Source organism: Onychostruthus taczanowskii, unplaced genomic scaffold, assembly GCF_017590055.1.
Source record: "Onychostruthus taczanowskii isolate IOZ18803 unplaced genomic scaffold, ASM1759005v1 scaffold4, whole genome shotgun sequence".
NCBI classification, from domain to species: domain Eukaryota; kingdom Metazoa; phylum Chordata; class Aves; order Passeriformes; family Passeridae; genus Onychostruthus; species Onychostruthus taczanowskii.
The window spans coordinates 21,923,579-21,942,682 of NW_024501459.1; the positions used below are offsets into that span (position 1 = coordinate 21,923,579).

A 19,104-nucleotide genomic window follows, 5' to 3' on the forward strand; every position below is an offset into this window, starting at 1 on the left:
GTCCCTGCTGTGACAAGCTCTGCTGCTGCCTCATCAGCCTCGTCTCAGAGCGACTAACCACAGCTACCACCCTGCCCATGCTCCCTTGCCACATCCTGCTCCCTTGATGGTGTGATAGTCATTAGGGGGTAAAAAACTCCCCTAAACCTGGAGAGGGATTTATCTACCACAGGGAAAGTTGCTGTCAGTCAGCTAAGCTGCTCTTTCCAGCTTCAGAGGACCAGGGCTCTCAGCCTTGTGCTGTCCCTCCTTTGCTTTTATAACGCACTCCATGATATCCTGCTCCTTGCCCAGCTGCTTTAGCTGCTGGAGCACAAACTGTGGCAGCAGTGGAGCGCCCAGCCGGCTGCAGCGTGCCAGCCCAGCGCCCGTGCACGGCTTTAGCCCTGGCTGAGCCCTCCAGACTGGCTTTCACAGCTCTGACTGTGCCCACAGCAGTCAGCAGGACAGGAGCTGTGGAGGCAGCAGGCAAAGGCTTCTCTGGGGTTTTCTCCCCAGACCAAGGAGCTACGTGAGGCTTTAAGGCTCCACCGTGAAGGGAGTAAAGCACATGGCACACCATCACTAGCTGCAGCAGAATGTTTATTAGTAGGAAAGAACATTTAGGGGATTTCAATAGGTGAATTTTTTTGAACTGTTGGTATCCACCACACATTGGTTTTCATCAAGATTGTTCAAGGTCACATATTTATATAAGAAAGCAATAATTAATATTTAGGTGCAATCAGTAATTCCAGTATGAAAAAGCACCGTGTCACAAAACAATTTACAATACAAAAGTCTTCAAAATCTAACATTTAAAAACAATATATTTGTTCAACAGTAATAACAATACAGTAAAAAAAATTTTTATTTCCCTTCAAACAATACTGCTTATATATTTTGGCACTCAGAAAGAAACTGTCACAAATGTGCCTTTTTAGCCACACAATGCTGTTTTGTGAGTGTCTATATAACAAGGAAAAACATGCTTTTGAAGTCAGTCGTTTTACCAGGTGCAGTTTGAACTGCTTTCTCCATTAAAAAGGAAAAAAAAAAAGAGAACCTGAAAGAAAAATAACTCCTAAGCTGCAGCATGTCTTGTCTTTTGGCCCACGACAAAATCTGGAGAAGCATCTCAGACTCAGTCTATCTAGTAAGTCAACTCTGCCTGAAAGGCTGGATCTGAGTCCCACCTCACTCTCCAAACCTGACAAGAAATGTAGACCTAAGCCATTCAAATGGTCCTTTTAGGGACTGGCCCCAAGTTCTTGCTATATTAAGCACCCCAATAAGATTCTGACCCTAAAATTGCTGCTCAGGCTCTTTTCCTTAATTCCCCTCAATTTTAGTTAATTCATTTTAAAGTCACTTGCACAAATTGTCTTGCAATGTGAACCCACCGTTGTTGTGCTGGCACAGCCAGCAGTTCCAGGGAAAACCAAGTTCCAAGGAGCATGCATTGAGTGAGCTACGGGGTGAGGGAGCCCGATGCCAGCGGGGTGCCCTGGCTCAGGAGACATTCCTCCCAGGTCTCCTCCTGGGGCCAGGGCTGGCACACAGCGTGGGAGGGGGAAGCTTGAATCTGAGAGAGGGAAAGACAAAACTAGACTTTTCAGGAAGAATTCGTTTCCACTCAAAACTGACCCCTATTAAAAGAGGAACGCAGGTGCTACATGCCGGGTGAAACACCGGTGCCTGCGTGCAGCTATGCCAGCCCCGGGAAAGGGCTGATTCTAGTGAACATGCAGTCCTTGGTGCTATCTCTAAAAGCTGAACAAAAAAAAAAAAATTTAAATAGTTTTTACATCTTACATCAAAGATGCCACTACAAAAACACAATAGTATCACACATTAATTAGTACAGTCTTAAAAATGCAAACCAACGCTGGTAAGACTCCCATACATTCTGCATATCATATGTACAGAGGAGAAGAGCTTCTCGAGAGGAGAGGACAGTCATAGAGAGATAATCTTCTGTTTTCGGAGTACATTGCATAATACAAATACATTATCAGCAGAAGAAATCTTTATTCTAACACTAAGAGCTCAGGAAAGGTCCTAACTGGAAGTTATTAGCTGGGGGAGCCGTGCACGTGCTGGGGGGCACAAAACATACACAACCCTTCACAAATTCTCCATCTTCTTTGGTGGCCTGATCATCTACTTTCATTTTATCAGGTAGGTTTAACATATTGCTCTGTAGGTACAGACTCCCAAAGCATGGAACAGCACAGGGCCATATCCCCAAAAGCTGTCCCTGGTGTGCCTGAAAGCCACTCGCCTCTCATGTCCTTCTCATGGGCTTTGCCTGGCAGAGAACCAGCTGGAGAATCAGGATACCACCAGATGAGTTCACAACAGAACCAGGGGGGGAAAGTAACACATCACAACAGCTACAGGCAACAACACAGAGGACACTTGCAATTCTAGACAGCTGTAAGAAAAATATGCGGACCAAATTAATTTAATTCATAGTTGTCCCTCTCCTTTCTGAATAGTAAGTCTTCCTTAGGATACATAGGTTTGCTTACAAAGCATTCATCTAGAGAGGTATCTAATTTTGCCAAGACACAGGACATACTGAACTCCATGCTGCTGCAGTGAGTCTGCTCACAGTAGATCATTATAAGTTCGATTTGTTACGTCTACTCTGTGCTGCAATGAGGCAACAGCCTGAGGGAACAGAGAAAGCTCTCCCTGTGAAATGGTCATGGACTTAATAGGAACTGGACACTTTGATCCATTCAGCTCTTGGCCATGTTTTATCTCAATTTATTAGTTTCTACAGCATCAAAAATATCTGCCCACATTTAAACAAATTGTTGTGATGTAATCCCAAACAGCAACTAAGTCCCACAAAGCCACTCATTTGCTCCCTTCTAGTAGGATGGAGAAGAGAATTGGAAGGGCAAAACTGGGAAAACCCATGGGTTGAGATAAAGACAGTTTAATAAGGAACACAAAAGCTCCATGCACAAGCAAAGCAAGGCATTTATTCACCAATTTCCCAGGGCAGGCAGGTGTTCAGCCATCCCCAGAAAAACAGGGCTCCAGCACAGGTAGTGGTGACTTGGGAAGACGAATGACATCACTCTGAACTTGTCACCCTCTTCCTCCTTCTTTCCCCTACCTCTTGGTACGCTGAGCATGACACCATGGTGTGGGGTATCCCCGGGGTCAGTTGGGGTCAGCTGTCCTGGCTGTGTCCCTTCCCATCTCCCTTGTGCAGCCCAAGCTCCCTTGCTGATGGGGTGGGAAGCAGGAAAGTCCTTGACACCATGTGAGCACTGCTCAGCAGTAATGAAAACATCCCTCTGTTATCAACACTATTTCCAGCACAAATCCAAAACTGACCCTCATTCTAGCTACTGTGAGGAAAATTAACTCTATCACAGCCAAAACCAGCACACAAATGTGTAACTACTTTTGCATCCATCACATCACTCAGCAATATTTAAAAATCAGAAGGTATTAAGTACTCCTGTCAGAGGAAGACAATATTGGCCACTTCAGGTTCAAGAGCAAAAAACTGCTGAATATACAAATATTAACTACAAGACTGCTTGGAATTGAAGTGAGCTAGTGGAAGAGATAAACATACTGAAATGCAGCTCAATTTGTCTCCTTGAAGCAAGCATGCAGACAGAAAAAATCCCTAAGGTAATTAAGCTCTTCATTTTTACCAGGCACCACGTGCCCACCTCACTAGTAATTGATCAGTCAATTCTGGATAAGAGCTGAAGGACCAGCAGGGCTACATCTAAGAGGACACAAAATAATGAAATAAATCACAAACATGCCTGAAACATGAATAAGAAAATTAAAAAGAAAATACCAATGAAACATACTTTGTGGAACATTTTTACAGCTAACATTGAGCATGATATCTTCAGTAACCTTCCTTAGATCCTTATTGGATTGAAACCCTGGATTTGATTTTTCTTTTTCTTCTAGATACTAATAAAAAACTATTTGGTTGCCCTGGAAATGGGAACAAAGACAGGAGATAAAAAGGTGGTGGTGGCAAGGAGCTGCAAGTTCTCCCCCAAAGTACCACATTGGACCCATTAATCTTCCCTCTGAGTGCAGCCAATGAGCAGCACAAATGAAGTTTAGAATCTAAGAGGATTTTCTCAGGTGGGTTTACTAATCACCATCATCCTGCTGTCCCATTTGGTGGGGAAATGTGAGGCCAGCCCTGAACGCCTCTGAAACCCCTGTCCCCAGGGAGGAGAAAACCAGAGGTCACACCCCCAACACTTGTTTTTGACAGATAGCAGGAAGAGTTTCTACCTGATGTAACTATACCAAAATTATCTCCTGGTCCACAGCACCTGGGTGCTCCTGCAGGCCTGGGGCACCCACACACTGCACGGGGATGTTTGGGAAGGTGCTGCTGGGAGCAGCCTGGAAGGAACCAGCTCTTTACCCTGGAGTAAACAGGGCACGGAGAGCGAGCACCAGGCACATTCAGTCTGCAGTGCCTCGACAAACACATACACAATAATGAAAACCAAGTTGTTTCAGAGGTTCAGTGTGCCCTTAAAATGTTTAATACTGCCATTACTTAATAACAGGAGATAAATAGTTTGGTACACACAGGTGGGCCAAAGATGGGAAACCACATGAAGCTGTTCCATTTAAGTGCATCAAGCTTGGCTCCTCCCCATATCAAGGGCTGGTGTTTGTTACTTGTTCACGCAGAGGCTGGGAATGGCAACTGGGAGGTGGCTGCAAAGACTTGGAGAGCTGGACACCCTGAGCACATGCCCTGGGAAGGTGAGAATGTCTTTGGTATAAGGGCAAGAGGGGAAGATCTAAAACATCTCAGGTGCACAGTAAGGGAATACTATGCAGAGGGTGGGTGGCTGTTGTGTGCCTCGAGATCTAGGAAGCCCCCAGCCTGCCTAATAATCCCAGATGACCATGTGGCAGGACCCAGAGTCCCCAGCCTCACCACACGGAGCTGAAGCAGCCCAGGAGGTACCAATTGACTGGGCTGGAGCAGAGGAGCTGTTCTAAGAGGGTTTCACTGTGCACATTCAGACCCTGGGCTACAGGCAGGGATGTCCTTACAGTTTTTAATTTTTCTAGTCTTGTCACATTGTTCACTACAACTCAGGCTCTTTTTTTTTTGCTTTACTTAATAGACAGCATTAGTCAGCATTTTACAGATGATAGCTTAATCCCAGCTACACATTGAAATAACACAACCTGTGAGAAACAATGAGAAGCCCCTTGCATCTGGCTTTTCCAGCTTGTTAAGATATGGACAGTACATTTGGAAAGCTTTATATCTTATCCTGTGAAAATCCTCACCTGGAAATAACTTCTCAGTATGGGTAATTTGGAAACAACAGCAGCAAAAGCCAGGATAGAATAAGGGATGCAGTTTAGATACCCATAGTATGCAGGCATAGTTTCTGCAAGGGGCAAGGAGATCGGCTGCACATCCAACTGATGGTTCTGCTGCTCTGAAGGCCAGAGGCACCTAATGGCTTCTGCAGTCCCTCAGCAGTGGTCCTATTTTCTAATGTCACTGATTTCCATGCCAGTTTACAATCCCTGCTGTCTTTTCTATGTGCTTAAAACACAGATGTTCATTCCATGGTTCCTAGCCTGCAAAATGACACCTGGGCTTTGAGAGTCAATGGAGCTTTCCCTTCTTCTTTTCTATCACGACCAGGAATGAACTCCCATAGCCAATGTTTTGTCCTCAGCTGCACTTAGGAAAGCCTTATGCTCATCCTGGGAGCTGTTTGTTCAATACCTGCCAGGGTATGGTCAACAGCTCTGCTGCTTAATTTTAGAGTGTATTTTGTCAGTACCTCTGACAGAATATGCTGCAGACAGAGCTGCTCACGTGGAAGGTGCCATTTCTAGTCAAGCCCTACCTCGAAACACATTGCCCCATGTGCCTGCCGTATCACTGCCGTTTATCTGATCCGCCTGCTGCACAGTCAGTGGAGAACTCTGCACGCAGCTCTGAGCACTGCTCAGCTCTCTGGCACTTGACAAGTTTCTCTGCATGTCTAAGCGCAAGTTCTGCCTGTGATACCAAGAGAACCAACTTTTCCCACTTTCCAACTCCTGCATGAGATCCCGCTTAGTAAGACACAGAGCAAAGAATGCATCCAAATACTTCTGCAGAGGGCAGGTGAAATATCCTTCTCCACCAGTCTTACACCAGGTACCTGACATCTAACTGCTGAGCCCAAGGACTGCTGTGCCTGGAAACTGAGGGAACACCAGGGGAAAGATGAAAGGAGCTGCTGGTGTACTGGGTGTTCAGGAAGACTTGTCCAGCCAACAATCAGACTGGTCTGGTTGTTTCACTTGGCACTTGCAGGCTAAGCTGCAAAGGCTTGAAGGATGCCTCCTCGATCCTGACCTGCTATATTGCTATCATGTTGCATCTCACACCAGTGGTGCTGAAAAAGAGGAGAGTTTTAAAAGGAGGAGGCAGCCCAGCTCAGGGCATTTGTTCTGGGGCAGAAGATTCCCTTCTCACTGCCACATGTCCCTGGGACCTGCCAGTTGTCGCCGTGTTCTCAGGTTCACATGTACTGAGACGTATGGCCAAGGCCATCTTCTCATCTTAGCTTAGTCTGCAGATTAGGGCTCAGCACCAAGTTACCACAGTTCACCAAGTTTCCATGAGTCAGCTGAGATAAGGTTCTGCCCACAGCAAATGCAAGGTAATGCGACTTAACCTGATCTGCAGTGAAAGAAAATCAAGCTGAGCCGCATTACTGCACTTCTGCCATCAGTGAAGAGAGAAGTCCTGGGGCTCATCCCAGTTTGGCAGTGCTCAAACCACAGGGACTTGGCCATGTGTGACTACTTCTTGTGCTGGCGTGCAATATTTGTGCACACAGACCTCATTCAGCTACAAAATTTACACACTTCTGACTTACTGTTTTAAGCAGTAGAAAATGTGGAGGTCATGCCTTATAACACAGAGCAATAAAGAATGCTCCAGAAAGAAAAAAATCCTACAAGCTCGTAAGAACTGCAAGGGAACAGCATAGCTCTGGGTACCTCAGGAACATCATTGAAATACGAACTGACAGGGCTTCAAATAATGTTGAAACATAAATATTTCTTCAGTCCCTCTCAAAATTGAAGTGCTCACACAAACACCTGTGTTGGTTTTAAAAGGGTTGTGTTCCCTTTTCCTTTCCCTAAGCACCCTAAAACAAAGAGAGGATTGCAAAACTCACAAGTCATAGTCCTCACTTCACATGTTCTGGCCTGGAGTCTGACAAGCTGACTGGGAATGTCAGATAAATGGGACTGGCATTTTCCATGAGTTCAGTCTACATGTGACATACACTCATTAATTCCTTTGGACAACACATAGTGAAGGCTGCCTCTTGCACATGCAAGTAGAAGTAGAGAATGCATCTACAAAACTGAGAAGTTCTACAAAATAGTACGTGCTGTCTGCCATCCTTCCTGTGTGGAGATATTGCTAATGAATCACTCAAAAGTCTGACTTACTGTGCTATTTTATACAGGATACACCACTTTGCCTTCAAAAGCTTTATGAAGGCAATTATGATTACAAATGCAAATGATAGCAAAGCAGAAAATTTCAATCTGAGGCACAGCACACCACTGCTGTCCTGATGGTTTCAGGTCTGCAAATGTTCCTATCACAACTTCAGCTATGAATCACTCTTTAAGTACATGCAGAGGCAGAGAAAGAAAGGGATAGTTAATAATTTAAAACAGTACCAATCATCAGTGCCAGTCAGGTAAAAGAATAACCCTAGCTCACTCTGTAAATGTTTATACAATAGCCTTATCTGCAGCTATGTCCTCTGCAGCTGTAAGCTAATTCTTATTCCAAATTTTGTGAACTGTGGGAAGCATTACATCTCTGCTGGGGTCACACCACAGGTTGTGCTTTCAAACACATGTTGTACGGGAGTAACACAGGAGGCGAGCCTGGCCCCAACACCCCAAAACTACTGAGCAAAAACAAACTGAGAGATTAGGTTCTGAGCCAAAAGTATCTTGTAAAATGAAAAAGAGGTGGTATGCAGTCACTTAAAGAAAAGACAACATTTTAAAAGCTTCAGTCACATGCAACTGCTTTCACAGCATGAAGAAGAAGATGGAACCGTAGAAGGTATCTGAGTTCACCTTCAGTAAATGCCAACTTCCACAGGTCTGGGCTGCTTTGGACTGAGCCAGGAGGTTGGAAATTCAGCAGGGATCCTCTGGTGTCACCTTGTCCTGCCACACAAGGGTGGTGATGGAGCACCCAGAGAGGCTGGGGTGGCAGCACGGGTCATTCCCATCTGGCAGAGGGGTGTGCTGATCTGTGCATGCCCACTGACCTTCCTTCTGCAATCCAGAGTCTGGCCAGGCTTCTTCTGCTGAAAAACAACCCTCAAGTACATGACTTTCAAAATCCATGAGGTGATGGACATGAAGAGAGGGCCTCTCCAGGTAAAGCAGAAAATTACCTTGAAGAAGGTAGGCACAGACTGTCTTTCAAAGGGCTAGATTTGTGCACATGGTGTCTAATTAGGATTTGGGAGAAGGAGATAGGGAATGTTTTCATCAGCCAGAAGAATTGGTGCAAAACTTGCCAGTGTTGCTTCTAACACCTGAAAGTGCTGGGTATTAAAATCTGTTTGTGTCTGTGTCTGGGCCCCCTTTGCTTTCTTATTTTCCCACACTCATCTTGGCTCAGTATTTTGATGAATTTAATGGAAATATATCATCAATTGGATTTTTGTGATTGTTTGAGACAAAAATGTGTGCTTGAAGACATTTATTGAGTGTCATTAGCCACTCATAAAAATTTTAGTACAGCTGATTAACAACGTTATTTTCAATTTACTTTTATTTTCTCTTAAAAGGCTTTGCCCTTAACACCTGGCAAAGCAGATGCTATGGAAAAATTAGGTATAGGATTGCTTCTGTCAGTTATTGTACATGCTAGCTAGTGTTCCACAAAACATTATTTATGCTCAACTACTTATTCGTGACTTCTAATTAGTATTTAGCTAATCATCATCTGCAAAGCAGACTTCTTTTACTTGGTTTATTTTAAATTAAGGCTACTGGGGATTAGCATCTACAAGGTCACTTGACAAAATGCCAACTTTGCCTGTCAGACAAAGGTTACTCTAACGAGCTCATGAATTCCCAACACTGTGTGCTGCCTGCATGGGTAGCTCTCCAGCAGGATCACAAAGCAGACTTCAGCTAATGACTGATTAATGCCAATTTAGTCAGCATAATGCCTCCTGTTGCTGAAGCTTTTCCAGCTTTTCTTTTGCAACAGTGCTTGTAAATTCCCTCAGAAATCCCACATGTGTCTACTAGCTTTGCATACAGCAACTTTGACCAAAGGATAAAATTTTGCAGCAGCAAATTTCAGAACTCCTGCACCTAGGCGGAAAGATAAACATTCAACATTTCTTTCAAGAGCTGATCTTTTTTTGTTTTAATTTTATATATATAAATATATCATAAAGCGTACCATTTCCTCATTTCAGTACAGATTTTTTGAACTTTACTAAAATAAATGAAATATAAATGCTACAATTTTATGTTTAAAACAAGTTTTGATGACAGCCTTCCCCTAAGAGCAGGCCCAGAAACTCTGTTAGCTACATGGAGAGAGACAAAAACACCCCCAAAACTTCCTGCTATGCAAGAGCATTGAGAACAGCAGATGTGCCTTAGCTGGAGCTGCTTGCAGGTGTCTGTGAGTTCCTCATGTGAATGCCCACTCTCCCTAGTAGCAACTGCTTTATTACTAACCTGAAAATTTCACATTCAACACGTATCTCCCTTAAATTCATTGCCAAGACCCAGCTTTTAATATCTGTGTCTGCTTTTGCTGATCCCAAACAGCAAGAGGTATTGTCAGTTGTGGATTTGGAGATCAGGATTGCAAATTGCTGAATTTTCAGATAAAGCCGTATGACTTCAACCACTGTAAACCTAGTAAAAAAATGTCAACCTTCATTTTGTCCCTTCTTCACAACCTGGAAAGTGTTCACAGCATTGAAACGACAAGGCATAGGAGTGGATGATACACCCCACACACGTTTTGCACTTTCATACTTCTTCCCCATCCTGCCTTTGTTCTCAACTGGTGCCTCCTGGACAGGAGAGGAGGTTCCAGGTGAATGCTACCCCACCCATCACAACCCCTTTGGTTCAGCCTTACTACACTTTCAGGTCCTGCAGGTGAATACCTAACAACTAAAGCAGCAATCTAAAATCTGTCAGTGTGTCTTGCTGCCAAGGGGTTTGTTGTTGGTTTACTCCTCCTCAACACATTACTTTCCAAAACCAATACAAACAAACAAAAAAAACAAAATTAAATTTTTAAAACAATGATAACACCACAATATCTGTTTAGAACAGTACTGCCCATGCTCTGGACAAATTGTTAAGAGCAATTCAGCATTCTTATAATTAATCCACAACAAAATAAGCTATAAGATGCCACAAATGAAGGCATAATTGGCCATACAGAGGCAACACTACCATGAATGTTGTTTGGCAAGGAAAAAAAAAAAAAAGCAGATACATAATTCATCCAAAGTACAGGTTCAGAACTGCCCGGCACTGCTGGGATCACACTGCAGGAGACGGACTATGGATGGATCGCTCTTGGCGCCTCGGATGAACTCTTCCAGAGAGAGCTTTCCTAGAAAAGAAACACGCTTGCTTAGAGAACGTGGTGGGCTGCAGCACACCTGTCAAGCCTCTGGGCAAGCATGATGGAAGGAAGCTGGGGAAGCTGGGAAGATCCCTGTGAAAGCAGCCCTGCAAGGCGAAGAGCTGCCTGCCTGCCTACACCGTGCTGGCCGGGACACCGCAGCCGGCCCAGCCGCAGGGTGCCTACCGTCACGGTTGGTGTCCATCTGGCGGAAGATCTTCTCGGTCCTCTTCTCTGGGGTTGACTCATCTTCTGGCATCTTCATTACAGAAGAAACCATCTTGTAGATTGCCTGTGTGACAGACCGCAGCAAAAAGCTGGTAAGAAGCACGTTATCTTGATGAAAGGATACAATGATCCTCTTGTGACAGAAAGAGGCAGAAAATATCCTCAGAGCATCAGCAACACCTGCTCCTTGGATGCTGAAGGATGTGGGGCAGCATCAGTACATGCAGCTTCACTCTTCAGTGGGACACTGGTTTATGAAATACTGTGTTTCTTTATTTAGTCATGGTCAAACACCATGTAGGTTTGGACTAGGGTTACATTTTTCCTTAACAAAACAGCCTTTGGACAAATTTATCATTTGTACCACACGCTGGGCAATGGCAGCTCCCAGAGCCTGGAGGAACAGCCAGACCACCAAGGTCTTGCCCACACTGTGATGAATCTCCATGCTTTGGGCACACAGGCTTCACCCTCACCACACCTGTCTCCTCACCCTGCCTTTTCTTCTCCCCCATCTCCTTTCTCTCCCTCCCTTAAGCATCCTGTCTGTGGGGACAGCAGTCACTCCTTGCATTTGCAGCATCTCACAGATAGCAAAGACTGGGCCATCAAGGAGGTGACCTTTTTATAGGGGTCACCTGTGCTGGTATGTGCACAGCTCAAAATCCTTTCCACAATTTTCTCCACAGAGACCAGATGTTCTGGTCCTACAGAACACCACTACCGCCCATAGCTATTCTCTGCACAGACAAATGCATTAGCCACCTTTGGTACTAGCTGCTCCTGAAAGAGGGGGAAGGTTAATTTTAAGGATGAGGATCTCTCTCTGCACTGGTTATCCAATCCAAACCTTGCTGGCAAACATAAGCATGCAGCACCAGCAGAGACCAGGGCTTTGTGTCAGCTGTCTCTGCAGTGCCACACCTGGGAGAGCAGCAGCACTCAGAGGGCTGCAGAGTGGTGGCCTTGGGGGTTCTTCCCAGCCATGTGGAGGGGCAGCACATCCCAGCCCAAGGCAGCATTGCCCTGGTCCAACTGGCCCCTTCTGCTGCCCACTGCAACTCATTGGCTGTCACCTGCTGTCACCTGACTGCTTTAGATATTTGTTCTTCCTTTCCTCCTGCTTTGGGAGGGGGGGCCTTCGTGCAAGCCAAGATTTCTCATTGGGTTGCCCCTCTCCCCTCTTTCCCTTCAAGAAGTCACTCTGCCTAGCAGCTCAGATCATCTGGATCAGGATCCCCAAGGACTGGCTCCAGGAATGTGACAGCACAGATGGAGGGTGCCACTAAGCAGCACAGACATTTTACACTCAGACTAGGGAGCAGCCGCTTCCTTGGCCATCTTGCTGGCTTCTCTTCTGCCAGCAGCTCACCCTTGACATCTCCCAGGAGAATCAGTGTTCCAGAGTACTGGGCAAGAGCCTCAGTAGAGGCAGGGATGCTGTCCACACAACCACAATACTCTGATACCAGAAGCACAGAAGAAAGGATGAACATGCAAGCACGGAAACACAGGGATGAGGGAATTGGGGGAAGGAGGCAATGTGGAAGGAAAAAAATGGAGAGGGTGGACAGTAAGAATTTAGACCTTGCTCATCCTCATCAGCATGCAAGGCTTGCAAGGGTCAGAGCAGAGATGAGGCTTATAAATCTGCCAGTGTTTAAGCATTTGAAGCTGTCTGGCTTTTGTCTGGGGTAGGAAGAGAGGTGGAGGGGTCACTCCCTCTCTCTGGGTGAGAGGACGGCAAAGCAGAGAATCTGCATTGAAAGTGTGGGAGGAATGCCCCAGACTGGGAGTGAGGGCATGTTTACCCTGATCAAAGTAACCATAGTAAGAATATGCAGATTTTTAGGACAAAAAAAGCACTTCAGGATGACTTCATCCTACAGGGTCCTTTTCACAGAGGCGTGTGAAGGGAATAACAGATGAGATATTCTAGGAAAGCCAGATGGGAATAACATAGTGAGCGTTCTTTTCATGCTGAAAATGGTTACTCTGGACAAATTCTTATGTCCTTACTCAGAAGTTCATTGGGAAGTTTTCCCAAAGTAAAAGCCAGCTAAAGCTGATTAAGAATCTTGAGACTTGCCCCATATTAATTCAGTGCAGCTACACAAAACTCTTTATTGTATGTTTGAAAGAGCAAGCTCTGAAAGGAATTTGGTTTCATGCAATAATTACATAGAGCTGGGCTGTGCCAGCCCTGGGCTAGGACCTGGGACTGAGAGGCTGCAGGGGTTCCACCGCATGTGGAGTGTAACTCCTCGGCCTCCCAGAACCTGGGCTGAAAACCATCACTGGCATTCCACACTGGAAGCTGATACCTGTCAGCAGTTTCCTGAGTCAGGGCAGCTTTAATAAGTGAACTTCTGTCAGGAGTGCTCCTTACAGCTCTCTGGCACCCTGAATGCCACCAGGAAGCCTCCAGAGCCCTGTGTGCATCACTGGAGCAAGCACCGGCTCCAGCTTGATCTGCTGCCCAGCTGAACTCTCTCCTTTGATTTTCCAGCTCCATGTGGATGAGCAGCAATGGGTGATTTTAGGGCAAATCCCATCCCTTTGCCCATTCACACAGGTTTTGCTCCCAGCTGCAGGCTGCCACTGCTGCACTCAGGCCAGAAGCTTTGATGAGGGCATTTTCCTGGTGTGCTTGGCAAACTGTCAAAAAGCTCATTATGGTGATGGTGGCAGCAGTGACAGCAAAAATTTTCAGTTGATCCTTTTTACTCTTTTGAAATAAATTCTAATGGCTAGAAGTCTCATGAAGTTAATGACTGGCCTGAAAAAAATTGTTTTCCTCTCAATGTCGTGGAGATTTTTGACACTGTCTTTACAGATCCATATCAGCTTTTGCTTCTTCCCATACCAGCTTCTTTTCTTCCTAGCTTGCAAATAAGCTATCCCAGCAAGTGAAACGTGTGTGCTCTGTTTTTATTAAACTGAAAGTGTTATTCTTGTCTCTGCTCAGTATTCTTAAAATGCCTTATGAGTCCATACAGTGAAAAAATGTATCCTTAGAGCAAGGTTTTCCAACTCTCATTTGAACTCTTATTTTAAGAGACTAGCCAAATATGTCCTGCTTCAGCAAGGGGAACAAATCTTCTAACTGGTTTGCAGCTATTTTTGAGTGGACTGGGCTATTTAGATTATAGGTAAACATATGGGAGACATGAAAAGCCTGAGACATGAATCTGAGAGGAGCTGTGACAAGGTCTGTCAAGAGGGCAGGCTATGAAGCCTCTTCCCACAGTAGTCTGCAGATGTGCTATGCCTGGTGAGCGTGGCAGTATCCTGTGGACCTTCTTTTTTGAGGCTCTACAACTGTCAGCCCACCACTAAAGTCCTTCATCTTCCAAACTGTGCAGCTGGCTCCATGTGGATCGCTAAGCAGGGTTTTCTGGAGACTGGCCAAGGGATGCTGGTGGACCGGCATGGTGAGTGCACTGGGCTGTGCCTGCGTGGTTAAGGGCATGATGGTGTACAGAGCTTAAAGGAATGCAGGTGCTTTGCCATCTAGCAAGGAAAACAGGCCTGAGAAAGCTGTTATGGACCATTCACCTTTATCTCCTTGGCACTGGCCAGTCACTGCTGGGACATCTTAGCCAGCAGTTCTGCTGTTCCAGTGCTGCTGCTGCCGCTGCTACCTCAATCTCCTTGATGCAATGCAGGAGTGCAATGCCTGCATTGCCTGCAGGGCTGTTAGATTCGGCCAGAGCAATGGAAAGACAATGCAAGGAAGCATCAGCACAACAGTGAAAATCACTGCAGAGAGAGTTTCAAAGCACAGAAAAAAGCAGACTGAAAAAGAAGAAAAGTGTGCCTTGCCCCTACACTACTTAAAATACAGTAATCCCACAGTAACAGGGACAGTATTTTTCTGTTGAACTAAGACTTTTAGACTAAAGGTGTTCTTTTAGCATTCATTTTGATGTATTGTCTCAGGAAAAGTCCCAATGAAAACATAATCCCTCTCTATCAATCTGAAAATGTATGCTAGATAAGGGACTTGCAATGGGTTCCTTTGAGACATAGAGATATGGCAGAGTTCTGGTTTTCACTCTCAGAAAAACTGTGATGGCTGAGGCCTCCCAGGAAGACATTTGATACAGAATCTTGTCATTCCATATGAAAAAACAACATTTCATAAATGAAAGTGGTAGTTGTTTGCTGGCTTTTTGTATCTAATCACTCTACATCAAAGGAACTTCTCAACAAAGCAAGAAAATATGCTCATCTACTTCAGTTTCAAATGTCAGCTGAACATGTTTCCAGAGACTACACAACAAATCCCATCCCACTGGAAGGACCTCCTGGTGACCAGTGCAATGCAGAGAGACTAATGCATTCAAAAAAAAAACAAAAAAAAAAAAAAAAGAAGAGAACAGGGTGAGACCTGCAGGCACATTGCCTTATGGGAAGCTCCATCACAGAAAGGGTTTGTGGTTTAAAAATTGCTGATAGTCCATGGTACAGAAATAACTGGTTTTCAGGCTGTTCACTTCCATAATTGCTTTTTGTGTGGTCCCTCAAAATTGGGTCCCTCAAAATGAGGTGAGACTATAAGCATCATGCAGTTGAGTTTCACATTCAGTCTGAAAGGAGAGAGCCAGATCTCCCGAGAAGGCAGAGGGATTGCTGGAGTGCCAGGCTGGGGGCTGTGCCCAGCCTAAGTGCTGCTTGGTGCTGGATGCACACGTTGGCAGAATGCTGCCCCACACTGACCCCTAAGCTGCAATTCTGTTTGATGATGGCATCCTGGCTGTAAAGGACAATGCTATGATTTGGTACTGACATAAACATGAAGAGGAGGCAGAGCATTTCAGCCTCTAGACTTGATGGCAAGCAGATCTGGAAAAAGCTTCCAGCTTTTCTGGTCCTTGTTTGGCTCACTACAGCAAATACAGCCATCAGCAATTTCATTTCATTTGACATGGACAAATCTGTGGCCTTTTTCTGCCTATTTGTAGCTCTCCTTGCCCTGGGGGTTTGTGCTGCCTGTTGGCACGGTGCCTTCCTGGGCAGTGAGCAGCAGTGAGGGGTCCTGCAGCCCACAGGGTGTCTCCTCCTCCAGAGGAGTGGGTGGTCACCCTGCTCTGGTTCCTGTGTTTCCTATGTACTACGTTAATTCTTTTGAGATTCTTTTTGTTTTTTCATGTGGAGAAATACAGCCAGAAAAACAATAATTGACAGTCTGTTTACCCTGCTTTGGGGAGAGGAAGATTTGTAAGGACCAGAGGATCTTCTAATGCAAATATTCCATGGGGTTTGTCATGGCACAGGCAGGGAGGTCCTGCTCCTCAACTCAGACACAGGAGCACAAAACAGACCAAGTGAAAGACAACAAACTCTAGATTTGCAGCTGAGCTGTGGATCTGGTCTTGCTGAAGCAGTGCAAGTGCTGGTAGTGGCCACTGTTTGAAGGATTCAGGAGGGCTCTGGTAGAAAGACAGGAGCACACCTGTTAGGCTGATCCTTATGTGCAGCTGGCCATCACAGCCCGTAATTTGTGTGCATTACTTTCCCTTGGTTTTCAGTGCAAATACAAGTCTGAATAATACAGTACCTTGTTAGCACTTCAAAATTTCCAGGGAAAGGAAAGGATCTTGATAACAGGTTTGTTTTTTTTGTTTTTTTTTTTTTTTTAACCAGTGCTGCATTATACAGATTCAAGCTGTGTAAATACATTGCCTTATAAAAAATGTTTTAAATCTTTCAGTAGAGTGATGTGCCTCAAGGGCAAAAACATGTTGGAAAAAGCCAGCGACGTGGGACTCTTACTAACACCACAAGCAAACACAACCAAAGAAGCTATGTATGGAATCATCATCTACTCAGATAAGGTTTATCTATACTGTCAACTTAGTATGAAGACAGCTAGTATGAATCTAATAATGCAGACCCCACTGGAATTAGGCAGACTAAACACCTTTATAATATGTTGGCTGAGCTGGTTCTTCATAATAACATTATTTTAAAGAAGATTTACTTCTTATTGTGGAGGCAGCCTGCCTTCCTTAAAAGTACACTGCCAGGTTGCTCTAGTATACCTACTTGGTCCAGCTGCAATTTATCATAATTAATTGACAGGGTTAGAGAATCACATTTATCAGCAGGTTAGTTGCTGAGCTCGAGCCCAACAGAGCTCCCGGGGAGGAAATATCCATGCAGCCTGTTGCTCAGGAAGAACTTGCAGTGGGTATTAAGCTGTAGTTTGAATTGCAACACAATCTTTGCCAAATGAAACAGCATTTTATATCCAAGCAGTTATAGAAGATTGCAAACCAGTGCTGCCAGTTTTTCATTCACTGTAACAGTGCTTCACAATCTGCTCCCGAGGAGGGAGCCCAGAGTGCCCCTGAGCAGCACATACCTGCACGATTTCCAGCATCTCTGACTTACTGATGTAGCCGTTCCCATCAAGGTCGTACATACTGAATGCCCACTTCAGCTTCTGCTCCAGTTTTCCTCTCGACGTTACACTCAAGGCTATGATGAATTCTCTGAAATCTATTGTTCCGTCTCCGTTGGCGTCGAAAGTGCGGAATACATGCTCTGCAAACTTAGAAGCGTCCCCGTAAGGAAAAAAGTTTCCATATATTTTTTTAAACTCCTCCATAGACAAATGTCCACTTGGACAGTCTCTCAAGAAGCCTTTGTACCACTCCTGGATTTCATGTTCTGTAAAGTCTGTACTTTCTAGCAAATCCTGCATGACTTCAGGGCGTAGTTTGCTGTTTTGCTTTCCCATATTGGAGTTAAAGTATTGCCTGCAAAGCAAAAACAAACACATATGAATTATTATTAATTATTGATACTGATTAGCTTGGAGGCTGTAGAAGAACAGTATGCTGTATTCTGAGTTTTCTGATGATAGTTCACTCTTGGGTATCAACCAAAACCTTGGAAAATGTCCAGAACTACAGGTATGCTCTGGAAAAATTAATAAACGTAATCTACATGTTGATTGCATTGCCTTTTGACAGTCTGGAGAACAGTAATTACACTGTATTCATTGCCATCCTATTTTGTCCTTGAAATCACGAGGCAAGCGATGGCTGTTGCAAGGTACAGCTAACAGCAGCCGCGTGCTGTAGCACACCCTCCATCCCAGTCACCCCACTGTCCTGAGGACCTGGCCTAAGGAGACACAACTTCTGTATCTCTGGTGGAAACCAGGCTGTTACAAAGGCCTTTGTTCCCTTGGTCTTGTTCCAAAATGGGATCAAGGTGTGACTGCAGGGTATGCTGAAACCAGTAGCTCCAAAGCCCTTCCATATATATCTTTATAACCAGAAAGCAACCCAGAAACTGCCTCTTTTGTTTGGCATAAATAAATTCCCATTTTACTTCAAAATTAAGATAAAATCTGAAGAGATCTTATCAACAGTGGATTCCCCCACTCAAACTATTACTGTGTTTTGTACCCAGGCAATGAAATTGGAAATTCATTTCCCTTAAATTAACCATTAAGAAGTATTATTGGATGCAGTCTCTATTTAATCACCTTAATTATATTTCATTTGAGGCAAGTTGGTACATATCACATTGTGCAGCACATTTATTAATGATGGATGCCTTTGGGTTTTAAGTTTTGGAGCCTGAGTATGTTTGCTCCAAAAGGCAACATCAGTTTTACTGAAAGCTTAACATTATGCTGATTTGTGGGAAGCCCTTCTCTATTGACAGAAACCTGCCTGAGAATTTGTCACACAAATGACAGTCACAACTAAGATATGATGTATGGATAGCTAAAGTAGAATTTAAAAATAATTTAAACATGATTCACACTGTTGTCAGAACAGAGCCTCTGGCCCAGAGATGGATTTAATAATGATGGCTGGAATGGCTAATGAGCATTCAATAAAATGTCCTTTCTTAACCAAGATATTTCTTTTAAAAGACAAAGAATAATAGAGTATCGATACATCACAGGAGCAGCTACTGAGAAATGTACCACCACTTGAAGCTAATCTACTGTCTCTTCTGTTTGACACTGGGAAGAAAAAACTGAGGTTCCCCTAGGTTGATGCTACTTTTTTTTCTTGTGGAAAGGTCCTTTTCTCCCCAACGACTTTGAACTCCCCAAGGCAGCTAGAGCACTGATTCCTGAATGTCCTGTATTCTTGGACCAGAATGACCAAAAAGTTGTATTTCTCAAGTGGAAAACTACAGGATCCATCCTAGATCTATCTGTGTCT

General features: G+C 44.5%; 1 protein-coding gene across 1 annotated transcript in view; it reads right to left on the reverse strand.

The window, feature by feature from the left end:
* Positions 1–565: 565 nt before the first annotated feature.
* Positions 566–19,104, reverse strand: part of NCALD (neurocalcin delta) — a 56,570-nt gene continuing 38,031 nt past the window's right edge. The window contains exons 2-4 of the mRNA XM_041412865.1: positions 17,277–17,673; positions 10,865–10,970; positions 566–10,666 (exon numbers count right to left, since the gene is read on the reverse strand). Of these exons, the coding sequence (XP_041268799.1) occupies positions 10,569–10,666; positions 10,865–10,970; positions 17,277–17,654 (582 nt within the window). The 5' untranslated portion in view covers positions 17,655–17,673 and the 3' untranslated portion in view covers positions 566–10,568. The remainder of the gene's footprint in view (positions 10,667–10,864; positions 10,971–17,276; positions 17,674–19,104) is intronic.